General features: G+C 37.0%; 1 protein-coding gene and 1 long non-coding RNA gene across 6 annotated transcripts in view; one reads left to right on the top strand and one right to left on the bottom strand.

The window, feature by feature from the left end:
• ZBBX (zinc finger B-box domain containing) overlaps window positions 1-12,230 on the top strand; it is a 110,036-nt gene extending 97,806 nt beyond the window's left edge. For 4 of the 5 annotated variants that reach the window (XM_082458397.1, XM_082458398.1, XM_082458396.1 and 1 more), the window contains 3 exons: window positions 1,253-1,510; window positions 9,805-9,943; window positions 12,039-12,230. In XM_082458397.1, the coding sequence (XP_082314523.1) occupies window positions 1,253-1,510; window positions 9,805-9,943; window positions 12,039-12,165 (524 nt within the window). In that variant the 3' untranslated portion in view covers window positions 12,166-12,230. Of the gene's footprint in view, window positions 1-1,252; window positions 1,511-4,205; window positions 4,299-9,804; window positions 9,944-12,038 lie in introns of those variants that run through there. The other variant, XM_082458400.1, reaches the window with a different exon arrangement.
• On the bottom strand, window positions 10,765-18,537 carry LOC309659161. Its single transcript, XR_014262641.1, has 2 exons — window positions 15,883-18,537; window positions 10,765-11,076 (listed from the first exon to the last, which is right to left on the bottom strand). It is a non-coding gene; the product is annotated as an uncharacterized lncRNA (long non-coding RNA).
• Window positions 18,538-18,981: the final 444 nt, after the last annotated feature.

Below are 18,981 nucleotides of genomic sequence, written 5' to 3'. Positions count from 1 at the left end.
TTTAATTGCTTAAATAATTACATACTGCATTAAGATTCTTCTTAGGGTACTAGCTACCTTCAAAGTAGATCTTTTAAGTTAAAAATAAAAGACAAACTCAATAATCATTAACCGTTTAATACATGACAATTGCCTGTAGCCACCCTTCTAAATCTTACAGTTTCCTTTGAGTCAATAGAGTGGGCATAATGTTATATGGCATATGTTAAGTCAAATCATGACTTTTATGATAATGACAATAGCACTTCTTTAAAGAATCCAATATTTTACACAAAGGCAATTTATATTAAGGGAATGCAAGATTATCTTATAAATTATTTATATTTAATATATATTTATCTAAATCAGAACAATGATTCAGGATATTAAAAATATACCTGCACTATGCATTTCCAAATTTATGCCTTGAATATTCATTGCCTTGGCCTTTTTTAAAGAACCTTGTGAGCAGTACCAAATGATATATATAGTTATGTTCTGTTAGTATGTTTTGAACGGATTATGTTTTCCTACTATGAAAGAAACACACATATTGAAGAAACCAACTAAGTCAACCTTTGGAATAGATCAAAATAAAGTGGTCACTACCCTACTGGAACAAAGTGATAACCTGACTCAGATCTGTGCTTCTGGAACTTTTCCACTGAAGCGCCCTATAAAGTGGCTGAGAGTGAACTCATATTTAGCAAAATTAGAGATGTGCTCTCAATTTCTTTAAAGCCTGTGTTTTTCTAAAAGATTTTGCATACTGGTCTATTTTGTCTCCATATCTGTTTTAATAGAAGAATGTTACACACCATCAAATAAAATTGGTTCACTAGGAAGTGGTACCATGTTTATCCTATCCTCTTACAAGGCACAGTGTGGCGTTGTCCTAGAATTTAAGATACATGGCACAGTGGCTGGCTACGGGGTAGATGATAAGATTGGGGTGTTGAATTGTTGTGGAATTGACTGGATTTACAGATGTTTTGTTTTAGTTAATATTAAAATTAGCTTGCCTTTCTCTGAATGTAGAAAAAATTAGGGAAGAATAACCCAGAAGTGTTCTTTATGACATAGGGAAAGTAATTTGGGATTCACAAATTGAGGTAAACCAAAATGGATGATAATCTAAAGTTCATTTTCTCATAAACTCTGTTGCATGAATTTAACTGTTCTAAGTTCAGGGGACTGGTATTTTGTATTTTTAAGCACTCATTCAGAATTTTAAAAACAGTTGATTTAAAATTTTTTAATTTTTTTTTTTTAGGCTGGACATCACAGAGACCTTCAACAGCAAATTTACCACTTTGCAACTCTGTGAAAAGAAGTTCCAGCCGCCTTTCCTCTTCTCATCCCCGGTCAAGAAATACAGCTGCTCGATCACTCTCTAGCGCTGCTTCTGAAATTTCAGAAATTGAATATATTGATGATACTGACCATGACGAGCCTTTCTTAGACGACACTGCTGATCAACAAACCTTAGACAGTTTGGAAAAAGAATTAAATGCACTGAGAAATCCTGCAGGTAATGCTATTTTTTCACCGTAGACAACATTAACTCTGCCTTCCACATGATTCTTCATATCATGCTCCAAGAAAACAAGCCTTTCCCTTCTCTTTTAACCATCAACCTTTGTGTCTGTTTTCTTGACTATCCCCCGATGTCACCCTGAAAATGTTATAAAACATGTGGGTGCCCAGCCATATCAGAGATAGTCCCCTTAGCTCACATAATACACGGTTAAACTGTGGCTTAAGAACCTTCATCCTTCATGCGGACAGAACAAAATTTTTTTTTCTCCTTCCTACAAACTCAGTGAGTGGCTAATCTCTGTTGCTTTATAAAAGCCATTGCCCAACACACTTTGAGAAGTGAGCTGTTCGATCTTTTGAAGCAGTGTTTCTCAAGTTTCAATGTGTACGCAGATGCCCCAGGGGTCTTGTTAAAATGCAGATTCTGATTCTTATGTCTGGGATGGGGCCTGAGATTCTGCATTTTTATAAGACTTCCCAATTTTGAACCTTTTATTTTGATTCATTTCTAGAAGTTTTGATTGTGGCATTCTGGAGAATGTCTGAGTTTTATCTTTATGGTCAATTGGCAAGTTAGCTAGATTAATTGAGTGGATCACAGTTTTTTTTCCTCTGCACTCAGTAGACATTTCTCCAGTGTCTTCTGTCCCTGGATATGGTGCTAGTTAGTCCTTTGGCGTGGTTTTTCCAGTTAACTTTTGTTTGGTTGAATTTAATTGTCAAATACTTTTCTTCCCCTCAGGTAGAGCTCATGGTAACTCTATTACTGAGGTCCTGTCATGTTTGAGAATGCCTGCTACCTTTGTATTTGAATGGCAAATTGACTGCGGGTAATTTCCTTGGGTCACTTTTCTCTTCAACCTTGAACATACTGATTCATTGTCTCCTGGGTCTGAATTTGCTGCGAAATAGTCTGAGGTCTCCGATTTTTTACTTCACCCTCTCTCTTGCATGTGACTTGCTTCTTTCCTGACTGGATGTTAGAAGAATTTTTTTCTTAATCTTTGAAATTCAGTTACCGGACCAAGATTATGTTTCAGTGTCAGTAATTCAGCATTCTTAAAACGCTTAAATTCCTGCTTCTTTTCAGAGAAATTGTCTGCTATTGTATATTTGAGTTGCTTTTCTGTTCCATTTGGCTTTCTCCTGCTGAGACCTGTTTTGTTTATGTTGGATCTTCTTACATTTTCTTCAACTGTTTTAACCTGTTTTTCTCTTCCTTTGCATTTACTGACATCTTCTATGTCAGAATTTCAATTTTCAGCTGGTTTTAGTCCTTTCTTTATTGATTGACTTAATAAATTAGCCCTTTACAGGTATTGCTTTGACTTTTTTTGGTAATTTTTACTTTGATATAATTTCAGATTTACAGATACTTTGCAAGAACGCAAGAATAGTACAAGGAACTCCCATATACACTTTACCCAGTTCACCATCTGTTTGTCTTTTACCTCATTTGCATATATGTACACACACACACACACAAACACAAACACAACACTTTTTCTGAACCATTTGAGAAGAAGTTATAAACATCATGACCCTTTTCCAAAAAATACTTCAGTGTATTTTCCACGAACAACAGCATTTTATTATATAACCACGGTACAATGATCAAAATCAGGAAATTTAACAATGATACACTATAATTCTCTAATCCATAGTTGTATCTAATTTTTTAAATTGTCTCAGTGATGTTCATTATAGCTTGTTTTTTTCTGGTGCAAGATCCAGTCCAGGAACAAGTGATCATTTAATTTATTTTCCTTTTTGATGTCTGACATGTTGTTGTTTGATCTTTGATATTAGTTTTATTCTTTTTAAAAATGTCATTTTCATTATTTCTTCTGTAGCCCAAGGACTTATGGGGGAATTTTGTTATGGTCTTGATCTGTTATCTACCAGGTTGGTCTTTCATTTAATCATTCTTTGTGTGCTGTGGATTCTTGGATTCCAGTTTGTTTGCATAACTAGTTGCCGTCAGTTCCATGTATCTTACTTGCTCACATGCGTTGTGGGTGGCTTTGCTCATATCTTCTGTCTTTTCTGATATAGTGAGACCGCATTCTCCCTGAAACTCTCTCCACCTGTACTGAGATGTGTTAATCTTCTCTTTGGAGCTACTATTTGGGGGTTGGCTGTTGCACTCTTTTCTGTATCCTGCTGGCTCAAAGGCACAGGAAGGATACATGAAGGACTGGGGAGTTTAACCTCTTTCGTTGGAGGATCTGGGCTCTTTTGTCTTTTTTTATGGATTTTATTAAACACCAAACTTTACTGGACCCGATTTCAAGTGTGTTCTGTCCCTGGGGGGGACACCTGCGAGTTTGCAATTTTCTTGCCTCTGCTGAGATCTTCTGGTGGATGTTTAGGGCTTAAAAATATTTAAAATGTTTTCTCCTTACTTCCCCTTCACCCACTTTTCTCTAAATTCGTGTGGTATTGGTGAGACTTGTCAGCACCTTAGATGACTCTCCTTTTCCTGTTACTAGTTTGTGTGCGTACTGGGTGGGGGCGGAGGGCGTGGACAGCAGTAGCCCCCAGCTATACCTTAATGAATCTTCTGTTTATTCCTTTGCTTGTCCCTTGTCAAAGTTTATTATGTGAACTTATACCTCTTTCTTTGGTTCTTTTTATGATTTTATTTTATTTTTTTATTTTTCTGCTTTTTCCATTCATTTCATTAGGGATTGGGGGAGGAGAGATTGTGATCCATCTTTACCTGTCATTCATTTGCCTAACTCCACATTACTAAAAAACAAATGGAAATATCCTTGGAGGTAATTCTCACATTAGAAGCCAATTCTAAAATGAAGCATGTCAGGTCTGAACTGGATCAAAAGGATAATCGTACAATTTTAAATCAGAAGGTGAAGGTTTTTTACTTTGATAAATTGATAAGTTCCATTATTTATAAATGAAATATTTTATAAACGGTAGTCTGTTTTTGTTTGTAACCTCTCAGCTTTTCCATTTCCTCTGTCAGGTTTGTCCTTCCATGCTTCACTTTTTCTCCGTGTCACTCATTTCCTCGTACTCCAACACCAATATTTTCACTAGAATACATAACTTTTCATATATAAAAACAAGCACCCACTATGTAGCCTGCGAACTGCCAGGGCTTTCTGATAGTTCAGGAGCAGAATGCAATCACTTATACACATTCTACGCAGGAACAGCTCTCTTTCTATTTGGGAAGATTGGCCTTGGATGAGTGCACAGCTTTGGAGACACTCACCTGGAGCTGAGGAAGGAAGAGGACAGCACATCAGCTGAATCATCCCAACAGTCAGTGAGGGGACAGATGCTGTGGTGCAATCAGGCCTTATTCTAGAAAATTCACTGATTCAGCACAGGCTTTTGTGTTCTGTTCAGCATCACTGGGCAGAAAAATTCCGCCTACATGTCACTACTCATGGTGCATTACGGAAAAACTTCATGAGGTCTGGTCTCACACAAACACAGCTACACAATTGAACTCTTAAGCAAATATAAATGAGTTCGCATCCCTGTGAAACCTGCCTTTTTGTGAGCAGCAAACCTTCTGACTTGTTTTCTGTTAGCTCTAGGATAGATACATCCACTTCCTCTAAGCTCTAGGAAAAGAGCCAAGGAGCCTGGAGAAGAAAAGACAGAAAATAAGTATAATACATTGAGTAGTTTCTCCTCTGACTCTGATTGCTGAGGCTGACAGTAGAGCCATTTCAAAAGGAGGTGGGGCCGGCAGGGGGCTAGGGGTGTGCATGCACGCGCACGAGCACGCGTGCGTGTGTGTGTGTGTGTTTGCACGCACGTGTATGCAGGTTGCAGATACAACTTCCTGCTGAATCAAGAGACAAGGGGCAGCAAGGCAGGGTGGTTGAGAATCAGGCTCTGGGGCCAGGGGTCCAGCTCTGAAACTTAGAACCACCAATTCCTAGCTTCTTGACATTGGGCAAATTACTTTCTTAAACTCACGCTGCATCAGTTTCCAGGTATGAAAGATGAGTATGATAATAGGCCCTATCATAAAATTGTTCAATGACTGAATTTCACTACAGGTATATATTAAATATTATATTTATAAAAATTTTCTCTCTCCACACACACACATGCACACACACACATACATTTTAACGTTTAAGTGCCCAGCACATAGTTTGTCCTGAAAACACTATTAAATTATATAAGAAACCAATGGGTGGCGCTTTTGACATACAGTAAGGTATGGTGCACTTGACAAGTCCAATTTTTAGTCAAAAACATATAAAAGCTGTTTCCATTCTAGAACTATGTTTTTTTCTGGGCACTTTGAGGATTATAGTTAGCTATAGCTCAGGCTGTATTTTTACTCCCTCCACAAATATCTTTGTAAATAACACTATAGTCACTCCCTTAATGAACTCAACATATCAGTATCATTTACTTACCAAGGCACTTTTTCAGTTTTTGGATATTGTTATAGCCTGAAGAATTTGGAAATATCAGAAGATATGCATTACGAGAAAGTATCAGTAATAATACACAGTAAAGCATTCATCTTTTCAATAGTTAAAAATGATTCATTTGTTTTAAACTCATTCTGATTTGCGGTTTAAAAGTTTTTGTGGTCCTTACATTTCCATGGCAATCTTATGCTTGTACGAGCCCAAAGGTACTGAGCCAAGTAATTAAAGAGAGGAAAAGACTTTTTCTTAAACAAGAAAGAATAAAAATCTACCTGATACTAGCGGATGTAGCCATACTGCCTGTGAAGTAAAAGAGTGAGGCAGTAGTTTCCTGAGTAATTAGAAGGTTGACCAGCAAGTAAGATACTAAACTGTAAAAGGGCTAAGCAGGATTTATAGTTAGCTAATTAACTAGATAACCCTTGTAAAGACAGTCAGGTTGAGTTGGGTTAGAATGGCAATCTGTTTGCTTTAGGGCATCTGAATTTCAGGGAAAAAAAATTGAGTGACACCTAAAAGTGAAAGTCGACATATTAAATACATTCTGATGTAAAGAATATGAAACCATTCAATGAGTAGTAATAATCACTGTTTAGTCTGCCATGAAATGTTGCTCCATTTGATCTTCACAGCTACCCCGTGAGGTAGGTGGGGCCGGTGCTGCTTTTCGTTCCCCCTGTGTGGCTACAGTAACTTGGGCTCTGGATGGCACAGTAACTGCCTCCCCTGGGTGCTCAGAAGCCCCCAGGCACAAACCCAGGCAAGTCTGCCCCACATTCCTTTGTCTTACCACCAGACCACAGTGCCACTTAAACAGTGTGAAATCCTTCCTTCAAATCACTATTGTGATCACTTGAGAGGGAGAGGGTGTGGGCAGAGTGAAGGCAAAGGAAAGAAGGGATGGAGGATAAAGAAGGCAAGACAGTGGGTGATGAGGAAGACGCTGGCGGGCTGGGCACGGGCTCACAGGTTACAGGGCGAGGGTCCTGGTTGTCACACCTCCCAAACATTGGGGTGTCCTTTGTATGTGTATCTAGTTCTTGTTTTTGTTGTTGGTGGTGAATTCCTTATTGGGAAATAGCCTGTCTGCTTTGTTTTTGTTCTTTGAAGTTTTTAACCTGTTTCTTTGGTCCTTCCTTTCTTCTTTACTTCATTTCTTTTTTTTTTTTTTTAACAGCTTTATTGGAGTATAATTGCTTTACAATGGTGTGTTAGTTTCTGCTGTATATAATAAAGTGAATCAGCTATACGTATCAATATATATCCCCATATTCATATGTGTTTATTTCCCCATAGAATAAAGTTTTATGTACATGTTTTAAATGACCTGAGTTTTAGAAATACACTGTAGAACTTTGTATTTAGTCAGTTTTCCTCCTTGGCCATTCTTTATTATTGCATTTAAGAGATTCTTCAGTGATCAGAGAACATACACTCTTACTCCAGGGATAGAAAAGATTTAACTTCAGTCCACTCCTCAACAATCAGCTGACTTGACAGTTTTAAAGTAAAATCTCCAATGTAAACATCAATGCAGTCTTCCTTGGTCTTGTATGAGAAAAATCAGAAGACTTAGGTTTTTGTACAGTTGACCTCTTAGGTTTTAACGCTAACCTGCAGTAGGGTTTTTGTTAGCAGTTTTATTTTTCTCTGCCTTGAAAGTCAAATGATGTCACCTTTGTTCCTGCTAACTTCACAAGGTATTCTGAAATATAATTTTGAGAATGAATAATTATACAAAAATAGTCTCATCCTATTTGCACAATTTGGATTAGCTCTGCACTCATTCAGTTAGGACTCAAATGCCTAACAGAGGTTGAATATCTCTCCTGGTGGGATTCCTTAGATCTAAGTATCACCACTGGGTTTTAGCACTGTGGTTCTACCAATTCCAAATTCTGAATTGACTGCTTTCCCACGGGTAACATTCTCTATCACCGGGGTATGTGAAGGGACCTTGCCTGCCTGTTTTCTTTCATCTTGTGGAAAAACAGGAGAGAAGATAGTAGCCTAATGCTAAAGAATTAGATTCTGGAACATAGTGATTTATTGTTTCGGTGAGCTAAAAGAGCTTAGGTTGAGTTCCAGTTCTTCTGTTATGTAGTTGCATGACTTTGAATAAGTTATCAATCCCCGGTGGGCCGTCAATTTCCTAATCTCCAGCAAGTGGGGATGGGACAAAAATTTTAGCTGAGGAATCTTTTGTTTTTCTCAAAATTAATCTTATAGAGAGTTCCCAAACATAAACGAGACCAGGGAAAGCTGTCCTGCTTGCTTTGGGGTGGTGGTGGGAGCAGTAGCCTTATCCCTCAGCCTACTGAATTTCTCCATGTATCGTAATTAAGAAGTCACTGGGATTTTAAGGACACTTCCAGTCGTAAATGTATTGAGCTCTATCTTGCGGGAGGAATAATCTAAGATACCTTCTGTAGGGGAAGCTCTGCTTGCTTAAAAACTTCAAGTTATTTCTAACCAGCCCCCCACCACAAAAGTATCTTTTGTCAAGTGTATTAATACTCGCAGTTTGGTGTTTGGTCCTTCTGATCTTGGCGCTTTCATAAGAGTGAAGGGAGGAACAGCAGCCAGTAGTTTTAACAGTTTTAAAAGTCTCCATAACATAACCTCATGTATAAGTTAGATGGCTCTTACAACTTTATCAATGACAAAACGAGGGCATTATGACCTAACATAGCAATTGTATTTATTTCTATACTTGACTTTTGGGTAGTTCATGTAAAGATGTGTTTGCTTATACATTTGCTTATTTAGCTTGCACTATTTGTCCTTACTCAGGCTGAATCACCGGCCAGCTTCATGCAAAGGAAAAAGAGTTAAGGCTTCAACCCTTTCACATACACATGGCTATTATCTACCCAAACAAAGCAAGGAAGTCTAAAAAGAAAGGGTAGCTTTCAAGACTAACCATTGCCTCAGACTGTGTGTGGGCAAAGCTTTTAATTCTTAGAAGATAAAAAGATATAGGAAAGTATTTAACATTCAGGCAAGTTTAGGAGTTGCCCAGTATTGTAACTTTAAAGAGGCTCGCTTGATTTTCTTTGGAATTTTGGGAATTTTCAGGGCATTTGACACTTAAAATATCAAACAATCAAAATTTGTATATTAAAAAATCAATGTGGCTGGGTAAAGTAAGTCAGATAGAGGAAGACAAATACTGTCTATACTACACTATACAAATACTAATCAAATATCACTTCTATGTGGACTCTGAAAAAACCAAAATCATAGAAACAGAGAAAAGTGGTGGTTACCGGGAGAGGAGAGTGGGAGAAATGGGGAGATGTTAGTCAAACAGGATAAACTTATAAGATGAATAAGTTATAAGATGAATAACTTCTGGGGATCTAATGTACAGCATAGTAATTATAGTTAGTAATACTGTATTGTATACTTGAAAGTTGCTAGGAGAGAAGATCTTAAATGTTCTTACCACAAAAAAGAAATGGTAGTTATGTGGAATAATGGAGGTATAAACTAACACTACGGTGGTAATCATTTTACAATATATGTGTCTCTAATCAACACATTGTACACCTTAAACTTACACAGTGTTACATGTGAATTGTATCTCAACAAAGCTGAAGAAAATTGGGGAATTTGCTAAAAATAAATCAGTGTGATTAAAGTGACTTGATACCCATGCCCTCATTTGGAATCTCAAATCAAACGTACCTCACATTCAGCCCACCTCTCCAGCACTAAGAAATTGAGATGATTGAAAATCTATACTGACCATCTTTGTACTGCTTGTAATTTACTTTGAGTAAACTTCCAGCACCATATGCTGTACATTTGTTTCTTGAATTTATGTGCTGACAATGCATGAAATAAAATATTTCAGATCCTTCAGAAAAACTTTACAGCCTAACCTCAGAAGAGTTACCAGCCTTCAACAACCATTTGCTGAATATAAGTCAGACTACCCGGAATTTCCTTAAGAACTCACGTGCAAGGGGCCCATGTGGAGTTGAGGAACAGAGGTAGGTTAAATCTGCAGCTTATGTGTACAGACAGTGCATAGTAAAATTTTTGACAAGCCCCAACTAGTTATCTTTACTACAAAAAGAAAGATTGTCCTCATGTGTGTACTTTATATGGCCACTCTTTGTAAAATGTTCAGGTCCTTTGCTGACCTATTATCAGGATTTAGTGAAAGGCTTATGAAGTTGTTACTTTAACGTGAAGAGATAATTCTCTGCTGCACAATGTGTGTCAGGAAAATGAAAAAACATTTGGAATTTAATAATCCTTCAGCATTTCTTCTTATACTGAAAAACAATTGCCTTGCTTGCATTCATTAACTTACTAAATTTCAACACTTTGCATTAATAGCCTCTTACTCAATGTATAGAACAGAATATTGAGAAGTCTCCTTGAAATCAAGTCTAGATCATTAATGATAGCATATTTTAATCTGTATAACTTCATTGTTTCCTTACATAAGATAAGAACATTTATTTAGAGATGGTGATCTGTTTATAAGGAACATGGGTTATACTAATAAATCTTCAGAAAAGTAGTCTATCATGTCAGGCTACTATTGACATACTGGAATTCCCTGAAAAAGGAAGAGGGATTCTTCTAAAAAGACTGAGATAAATGTAAAATAAAAGTCCCTTGAATTGTAAATTCCTTTGATTGGTTGAAGTCTAATATTGCACTAAAAGAGAATCAAGAGTCCATTACTCTGTCTTTCTGAAGGAGGAAATCATTTAGCTGTGGTCCGAGGATTTTTGCATTTCTGACGCCACGAATATTTTTTTTAAAGGGATCAATATAAAGTTGCTATTTTTTAAAAAAATTATTTATTTATTTATTTATTTATTTATTTTTGGCTGTGTTGGGTCTTCGTTTCTGTGCGAGGGCTTTCTCTAGTTGCGGCAAGCGGGGGCCACTCTTCATTGCGGTGAGCGGGCCTCTCACTATCGTGGCCTCCCTTGTTGCGGAGCACAGGCTCCAGCCGCGCAGGCTCAGTAGTTGTGGCTCACGGGCCCAGCTGCTCCGCGGCATGTGGGATCTTCCCAGACCAGGGCTCGAACCCGTGTCCCCTGCATCAGCAAGCAGATTCTCAACCACTGCGCCACCAGGGAAGCCCAAAGTTGCTATTTTTTCCCTAAAAAAGTCATTAAGAACAAAGTAACTAAACCAACTTCATGCTCTCACCATCATTTCATAAAAGGAAAGACATTTGTACTAAATATAAGGAGAATATACTAGTAGAATAAAGCACATTTCTTTAAAATTAAAAATTTCATGAAAAAGTTATTACCTTGTCCTTCTTTTCTCAGACCAGTGAAAACTTTTTTTTTTTTTTTAATCACAGTTGGATATGAACTGGTCCACCGACAAGAGTTTAGGAAATGCTGGTTTAGCCTGTGTTGGGCATAAAATCCAAAGAAGAGTTCTATCTGTCACAGGGTGAACTATTGTATATTATTTAGTAGCATACATTGGCTGAAATTCTAGATAACTTGGAGCAAATTATCTGAACTATGCAGGCTCCTCTCTTTTCCCCCATTCTACGTCTTTCCCCAAATCTCAGACAGCAACACACTAGAGTTTCCACGAGTTCCTTTCCACCATAAAATGCAACAAAATAAAATAACTATATAATTGCTGTTCTTAATTTTGGCTTTGCCATATCTTGACTGGCTATCCACATAGTCCTAATTTACTGTACACAAAAGAGATGATTTATCTGGCAGTCTATTCACTGGGATTCTGTTAAAGAGCCCATGTAATGATGAGTGTTCTTAACGATGACCCGGAGGCTCTGTAAGTTTGTGAAATACCTTCTGAACCATCAATGAACGACACAACAAGAGACCATAAAACCTTCTCTCCTTGGTTCCACTGTGGCTTTATTTCTTGGGAGAGGGAGAATGATGGGGATCTCTCACTACAAGGAGGCTTGGTGTATTGGGCACATTGAAAATTATGGTCTCAGTCTAAGACAGCCCCCTCACGTCTGCCTGCCTCCGATGACTTCAGCGTGTGTAGTATTGATCAGAAGATAAATGGAGAGTTGAAGCCTGGTTCTGTATATTGTGTATTGATCTTGTAATGTATTTCCAGCTCTTCTGAAAAAGATACTGAAATCCAGTCCTTGCTGACAGTTTCTGAAAGCAGTACGGATGAGGAGGAAGAAGATTTTCTTGACGAGCAACATGTCATTACACTCCCATGGTCAAAGAGTACCTAATGATCATTTGTCCATTACTTTTTCCATTTTGTACCCAGAATAAAGCAAACAACTGAAAAAAGTAATCAAGTGATTATGTGTCCAGGTGCTGGAGATTTTGATTATTGTCTCTGATACTTCAAGGTTTGCAGACTAATATAAGTTAGTGAAATTACAAGTTTAAGGGCTTTTTCTTCCAAATGGTATATTGTATGTCAAATACTAATCTATATTACAGATCATATTAGTAAAATTTAGTGAAATTTAAAAAGTAAGTGGCAGGGTGTGGTGGTGGTGTGATGAATTGGGAGATTGGGGTTGACATATATACAGTAATATGTATAAAATAGATAACTAATAAGAACCTGCTGTATAAAAAAATAAATAAAATCAAATTTAAAAGAAAGGAAATTGATAAAAAGTAAGTTATAACTATGTCTCTAAGAACTTATCATAAGATGGTACATGATTATCTTTTTTAAATTAATTAATTAATTTATTTTTATTGAAGTACATTTGATGTATAATATTATATAAATTAGTACATGATTATCTTTAAAGTAACACTAATTGTTAAATTACATTTTAAATAATTATGTCATCAATGTACATCTGATGGCCAAGTTATACTTGAGAGTATCATTTATTGAGCCTGGAATCCATTTTTTACTTTGGTGATTACAGCTTTTTTTTTTTTTTTTCTATTGGTGTTTTTGACATTTATAGACGTTCTGGTAACATCAAAAGTTTCTGCTGGAAGAGAAAAAGGGGACCTAAAATAAAGTGGACATAATACTTGCCATTCTCTGTTCTAGTAAAAACACAGAAAAGATCCCCTAAGTATCTTATTTGGGGAGGGTCAGTGTAATGGTTAATTTTTTGTGTCAACTTGGCCAGGCTAAGGTACTCAGATATTTGGTCACACTTTATTTTAGATGTTTCTATGAAGGTAATTTTTAGATGATTAACATTTAAATCAATAGATTTTGAGTAAAGCAGATTACCATCCATAGTGTGTGTGGGTCTCATCCAATCGTTTGAAAGTCTTAAGAGAAAGAAGACTGAGGTCCTCTAAGGAAGAGAGAATTCTGCCTTCAGGCTGACTTCAGGTTCAAGCTGCAACATCAGCTCTTCCCTGGCCTCCAGCCTGCCGGCCTGCCCTATAGATTTTGAATTTGCTAGCCATCACAATTGGTTCTGTTTATCTGGAGAACCCTGACTAATTCAAACATAGTCAGTTTGAAGGACTGTTGTGGTAGCCAAAGAAAATAACACATTTGGAAGTGTTTTGCTAGTCTTGAGTGGTAGTGGATCTTGGGGTTGGTAGGTGTTCAAGGTTTTATGTAATTTTATAATGCAAGGGCTTAAAAAAGAGCAGAAGACGACATGGGAGGATAGTTTTATGGATGTCCCTTTGTGACATTTTAGGACACTTTCCCATTAAGGAGTTTGTTGACCTATCAGAAGAACATCACTACAGGTTGGTTATGCTATCACCACAGCATAGTCATATCTCGGGGTTCAAACCCTTTTCTGAGTAGTATTCCAAGATTCTAAATTCTGAGATTCTGGGTAGAAACCCCTTACACAAGACTGATGTTTGTTTAGTGTAAATCGATCTTGGATACTTTTTTCACAGCATCAAAAAATTATACTGGCATTCACACACATCATCTACTGACAGGATAGAAAATGATGGTGAAGAGAACCTATAGCCATTTCTATGTCTTTTAGCATAAAAATGCCATTTGTTAAAAGTGATTAACATAAGTGAACAATAAGTAATCAAGGAAGCCAATCATAGTAACAAAATAAAATTTTTCAGAAGAAATATCTTAAAATTAAGAGCGTGACGCCTCTGTAATTGTTACTGTTCTCTTAGTACTTCTACTGCAATCCCATAGAGAGACAGCAGTGAGTCACCCTTGAATCTTTGTCATTTGTGTCAAAAGCCCTTCTGGCATCTTATCCTGAGGCTGCTAGCTTTCTGAATTTTAGTATCTATAGCTTAAATGGAGATTTCCTCTTCATCTGTTCAGATAGGAAAAGATACTGTTTTTCTTTTTAACATGTCTGCTCAGGTTTAAAGTTTCTTGGCTTTCCCTCTCCTCCTTTGCTCTAAGACATCTTCCTTCCCCCCACCCCCCGCCCCCTTTTTTTTTTTCCTTTTCCCTTTTGATGGAAAAGAAAATTGTTCCTCTGGGTGCAATTTATAAAACTCCAATGTTTTTTCTCAGACAAAATGGCAGGAGATGTTGTCTTATTCTCATTAGGAAAGTAGAACCACTACTATTCCTTCTGTGTATTTGGCCATAGCTTGAGTTTTTTATAAACTAGCTCAGAAGGAGATTTTATAAGATGCCATTACCTTTTACAATATAAGAATTTTGAAATAAAAATTAAGCTGGTAATTGGTTGTCGTCAGTACATTTCTGGCCAGAATTTGAAATAAGGAGTGTACCATTGACTTTGTCATTTGACTTCTAATACGACATTGAAATTAAACATGAGGGTCCTCTGGGGCAGAGAAGACCCCCTTCTGCCTTTATTTGCTTCCCATAACCACACATTTAGAAAAGTTCCTTAATTCATTTGTCATTAGTCTAATGAGGAAATAAAAACTAAATAAGATTAGGGCCTTTGCCCAAAGCAGCTTCAATGTGTTCTCTCATCTTGGAGATCAAGCTTAAAAATCACTGTTAAAGGCATGCACCTAGTTCTGACTGTGGAATTGAGAGAGTTACAGACATTCTAGAAGAATCACAACCATATTCTTAATTCTAGAGTTAGTATAGTGTGCTTCTAGCAACTATTGGACAAATGATCATATGATTTTGCATGCATGTTAGGATTTAGCAGTTTATATGCAGATTTGCCTCTGGTGTATAGCCATAGGAAATTCTGTAATTTTATAACTCTGGCCATACACATGATGGAAACAAATTGAAATTAAATTATATTTGATAGTTTTAATATGTTGTTTGATATTCATTGAAGTCATTCACATCTGGTGCACTCTGAGTGTGTCACACAACACAGGCCAGTGGCACACCCCACCCTTAAGACCACCTAATTCTGTGTTTTATATGTGAGGTACACAGAAAATTTTTCTTGAACACATGAATGTTACACAATGGCTCCATCTCTGAAATAAGGTGCTCAAATATTTTAAATGATGCCTTGATTCAGAAAAAACAGTTCTCTTTGTCCCTATGATTCAGTTGTTGGAAAGATCTTGAGCAATGATTAGCTCATCTTGGTTTTGGGCACATGCAATTTCTCATCTCCAAGGTCTCAAAATGTACCTTCTCAAGAGACTCTCTAACGTCTATCTAAATTAATTCCCCTTGTTCCTTTTATTCTTTCTCACAGCATCCTACTTTTTCCTTTGTAGCACTTATAATTATTAATTTATTTGTGTGTTTTTTTGGATGTATGTCTCTCAACTAGATGATACAGCTCTATAGAACATGGATTATATCTTTTTTGTTCACCACTCTATTAGCTTAGCCCCTATCATGTGCCTGGCTGAGATTGGGCGGTCATTAGTAACGAATGAATGAATGAATGAATGTGCAGGATCCAACTGATAAGCTGTTTCAGTCCCTAACTTTTCCCGAAGGGAGACAGCATGATATATGTAGTGCGAGAAACACAGGTTATCAGGTTACACTGTTTACTAGATGGCAGATCACTTATTTGAATGTGTTTCTTCATGAATTGGAGAAAAAGACTGACTTGACTTAGCTCAAAAGATGGTGTGGGGACTTCCCTGGCGGTCCAGTGGTTAAGACTCCATGCTTCCATTGCAGGGGGCACAGGTTCGATCCCCGGTCGGAAAACTAGGCTTCCACATGCCGCTTGGCACAGCTAAAAAAAAAAAAAAAAAAGATGGCTTGAGTATAAAATGCAGTAATGAGTGCAAAATCCCTTTGGGAACTGGAAAGGGCTCTGCCATGCTTATTATCATCATTTCTCATGAGTTTACCCTACAATCATGGAATATACGGACAAATTAAAGGATGGATTAGTGAATTTAGAACCAAGTTGACATAAACGATCCATAAAAATCACTCACTATCCAAAGTGAAGAATGCATTCAGTGAGTTGGACAATTAGATTGAATATTGTATAAAGCTGGTGTTTTTGTTGAAATTGAAATATCTAATTTTGTTAAAAATCTTTCTGAAACATTATTTCCCTGTGTTTATAGATTTCTTCTATCATGTAAATTGAGTTTTTGAGTATTATAATTGCACTGGTACTTTATACACACTTTGTGCATCATACGTCCAGAAAGGAGAAATTTTAAAAACATACTATTTATACCTCCCCAAATCTGTTTTTATAGAGTATTCTGTTTCATCATAATTTTCATCCCTGGTTATTTATTACTAGCCACATTTGCATGAAAACAATCTTTATTTCCTCAGAGTTCATCTGTGCCTGTAGTTTATCCCCTACCTAAAGTCATAATTCTTTGTTAGTGACACCCTGATTGTTTGCTGGGTAAATGATTATGATGTTGCAAACAGGATTATGTCTTTAGCTGGGGAATAACCAGCAGGCATAGATGAACTCTAAGGAAATAAAGATTCTCTTCTTTTAATGCAAATGTCTTTCATAATTAAGGAAAAGGAGAGAATATTCTTAATATTCTCCACGAGGTGACAGTTATGTTTAAAATGAAAAGAATTAATTGATTGATGGGATTATCTTGTGTTTTTTTTTTTTTTTTCAGATACATATACTATACAATAACAGTTATGGAAACATCGGTGTGAAAGTGCTCTCTATATGCCCTTATTTCTCCCAGAAGGAAGCAATATGTGAATTGTTTTCTACCCAGAAAACAAATACACATTATTCTACATACAAATGCTTAGAAAGATTTCTAAGAAGGGAAATGTATTTCATCCCTATTTACAATTAACTAAACCTTATATATTCAAAATTAGTTAAGTATGAAAGAGATCTTTTAAGGTAAGTTTGGATATAATTTCACATTATTTAGATAATTGTAATACTTTTATAGGATAACGTTTTGTTTATTCAAACAATGGCAGAGTTCTTAAACAGCTTCTGTACTTAAAAAAAGAGAGCTGCAAGTGGAGGCATGAGATAAACAGATGCACATTTTATTCTTCAAAAGTAACCATCACATCTACTTTCTCCTCTGACCTCCTATGCCTTAGCCCTGGAAGAATATCTTGTAAGTTTGACTACTAAATCAATTAGGATTTGGTTTAATTTTATATTATAGGAAACATCAAAGAACAGTGGAATAACATGGAGTGTTCCCCTTGTATGTCAAGTGTGGGATTAGGCAGTCAAGAGCTCCTCGGGCGGTACATCTCACTACGTTGTTTCCATCCTCAGGGTCCCCTCGTCATAGGAGAAGGTTGTAGATCTTTGGCCGTCACAATCTGAGTTTGAGGCACCGAGAGGGGCGGGAGTGGGGAGAGAAAGATAGGCACCTCCTCGCTGAGGCAGCTTCCTCGAAACCAGCCTTTCTGGAAATCTCACACAACACTTCTGCTTACGTCTTATTGGCCAGAACTTAGCCATGTCTGGACGCAAGGGAGCTTGGAAACGTAGCTGCTTAAGTGGTCACATTGCTGCTCAAAATAAAACTGGGGCTGTGTCGCTAGGGAAGATGGGGAGAGTGGATACTGGGGCAACTGGCCTCTCTGTTAGAGAATGTGATTCTCATCACTGATCCACAGCTTCTTGCTTTCAGAATATATGGATTTTGGAGTTAATGTGGTTTGAAATATGTGGTAGAAACCACCTTTTGAGATTTAAATAAGTCAAATTTAAGAGACACTGCTCTGCTTATATCATTCAATTTCTTACAGAAACCGTACCTCTTTTTTAGCCTGAAAGACATACTTGAGTTACACAAACAGAGATGTCATCATTGTTCAGCTTCAAGTTTTCACCTTAGGACTTCTTGAAACACATTCCACATCTCTTAAAAGTTCTTAAAAGCTGGTGCCCAAATCCAATCTGCTTTAGCAAAGACTTTCAGTGCATTCTGTTAAAAATACTGTGATAGGAAATATTTGTCTCAGATGAATGTTCCAATATTAAGCTATTTTGAAACCTATGATGTTGGAAATTTTCACAAGAACACATAGAGAACAAATATACAATAATTTCTTCTTATAGGACTGCTGAATATTCGTACAGTAGAGCCAGAGATTACAGATGGTTTCAGAGGTAAAGCCTTGTGCTTATGTTTCCATAGGGCAGTGCTTAAATCCTTTATAGTCTACATATAAAATGAGAGGTTAATTGCTTTCCAACTGAGTTCTGGGGACTGTTAGGGTTTCTTGATCTGGTGGGGGAGTATAAAGGGGATGCCCAACAAAAGCATCTGTAGTTGGATTTTTTTTTATATAAAAAGGTTCTTTGTAAAACTGAAGAAAGAATTCTGTGAGAAAAGTTAGAGATCCTTGGCCTAGTGTCCTAGACGGTCTCTGAGCCCTCTCTCAGGCTGGTATTCTGAGATTTATGTTGTCAGAGAATGTTAAATGTTGTTAAGATATGTGACTGGATTTTTCTATCTTTGGTTTAAGACCAGACCCCAGAGAACCACAGAGAGAAGATAGTTTTTCCTCCTCAGTTCTTTGGAAGGTATCCAAACATTATCCAACCTTAGCTGCCTGTATTGCCAACTGACTTCTAGTTAGAATTTTTTCCTCATGTTTGGAAACCCACTCAAAATACTTAAAGTGGGCTTATTTTAATGAGAAGTGGAATTGTATGGAAATCCAAGAACAGGAACTAGAGAAGAGTTGGCCTCACAGGGATTTAGATTTCCTGGACCTGAGA

Source organism: Balaenoptera physalus (genome assembly GCF_965194825.1).
Source record: "Balaenoptera physalus genome assembly, chromosome: 4".
NCBI classification, from domain to species: domain Eukaryota; kingdom Metazoa; phylum Chordata; class Mammalia; order Artiodactyla; family Balaenopteridae; genus Balaenoptera; species Balaenoptera physalus.
Note: the sequence above shows the minus strand (reverse complement) of the source record. Positions and strands in the feature narration are given on the sequence as shown.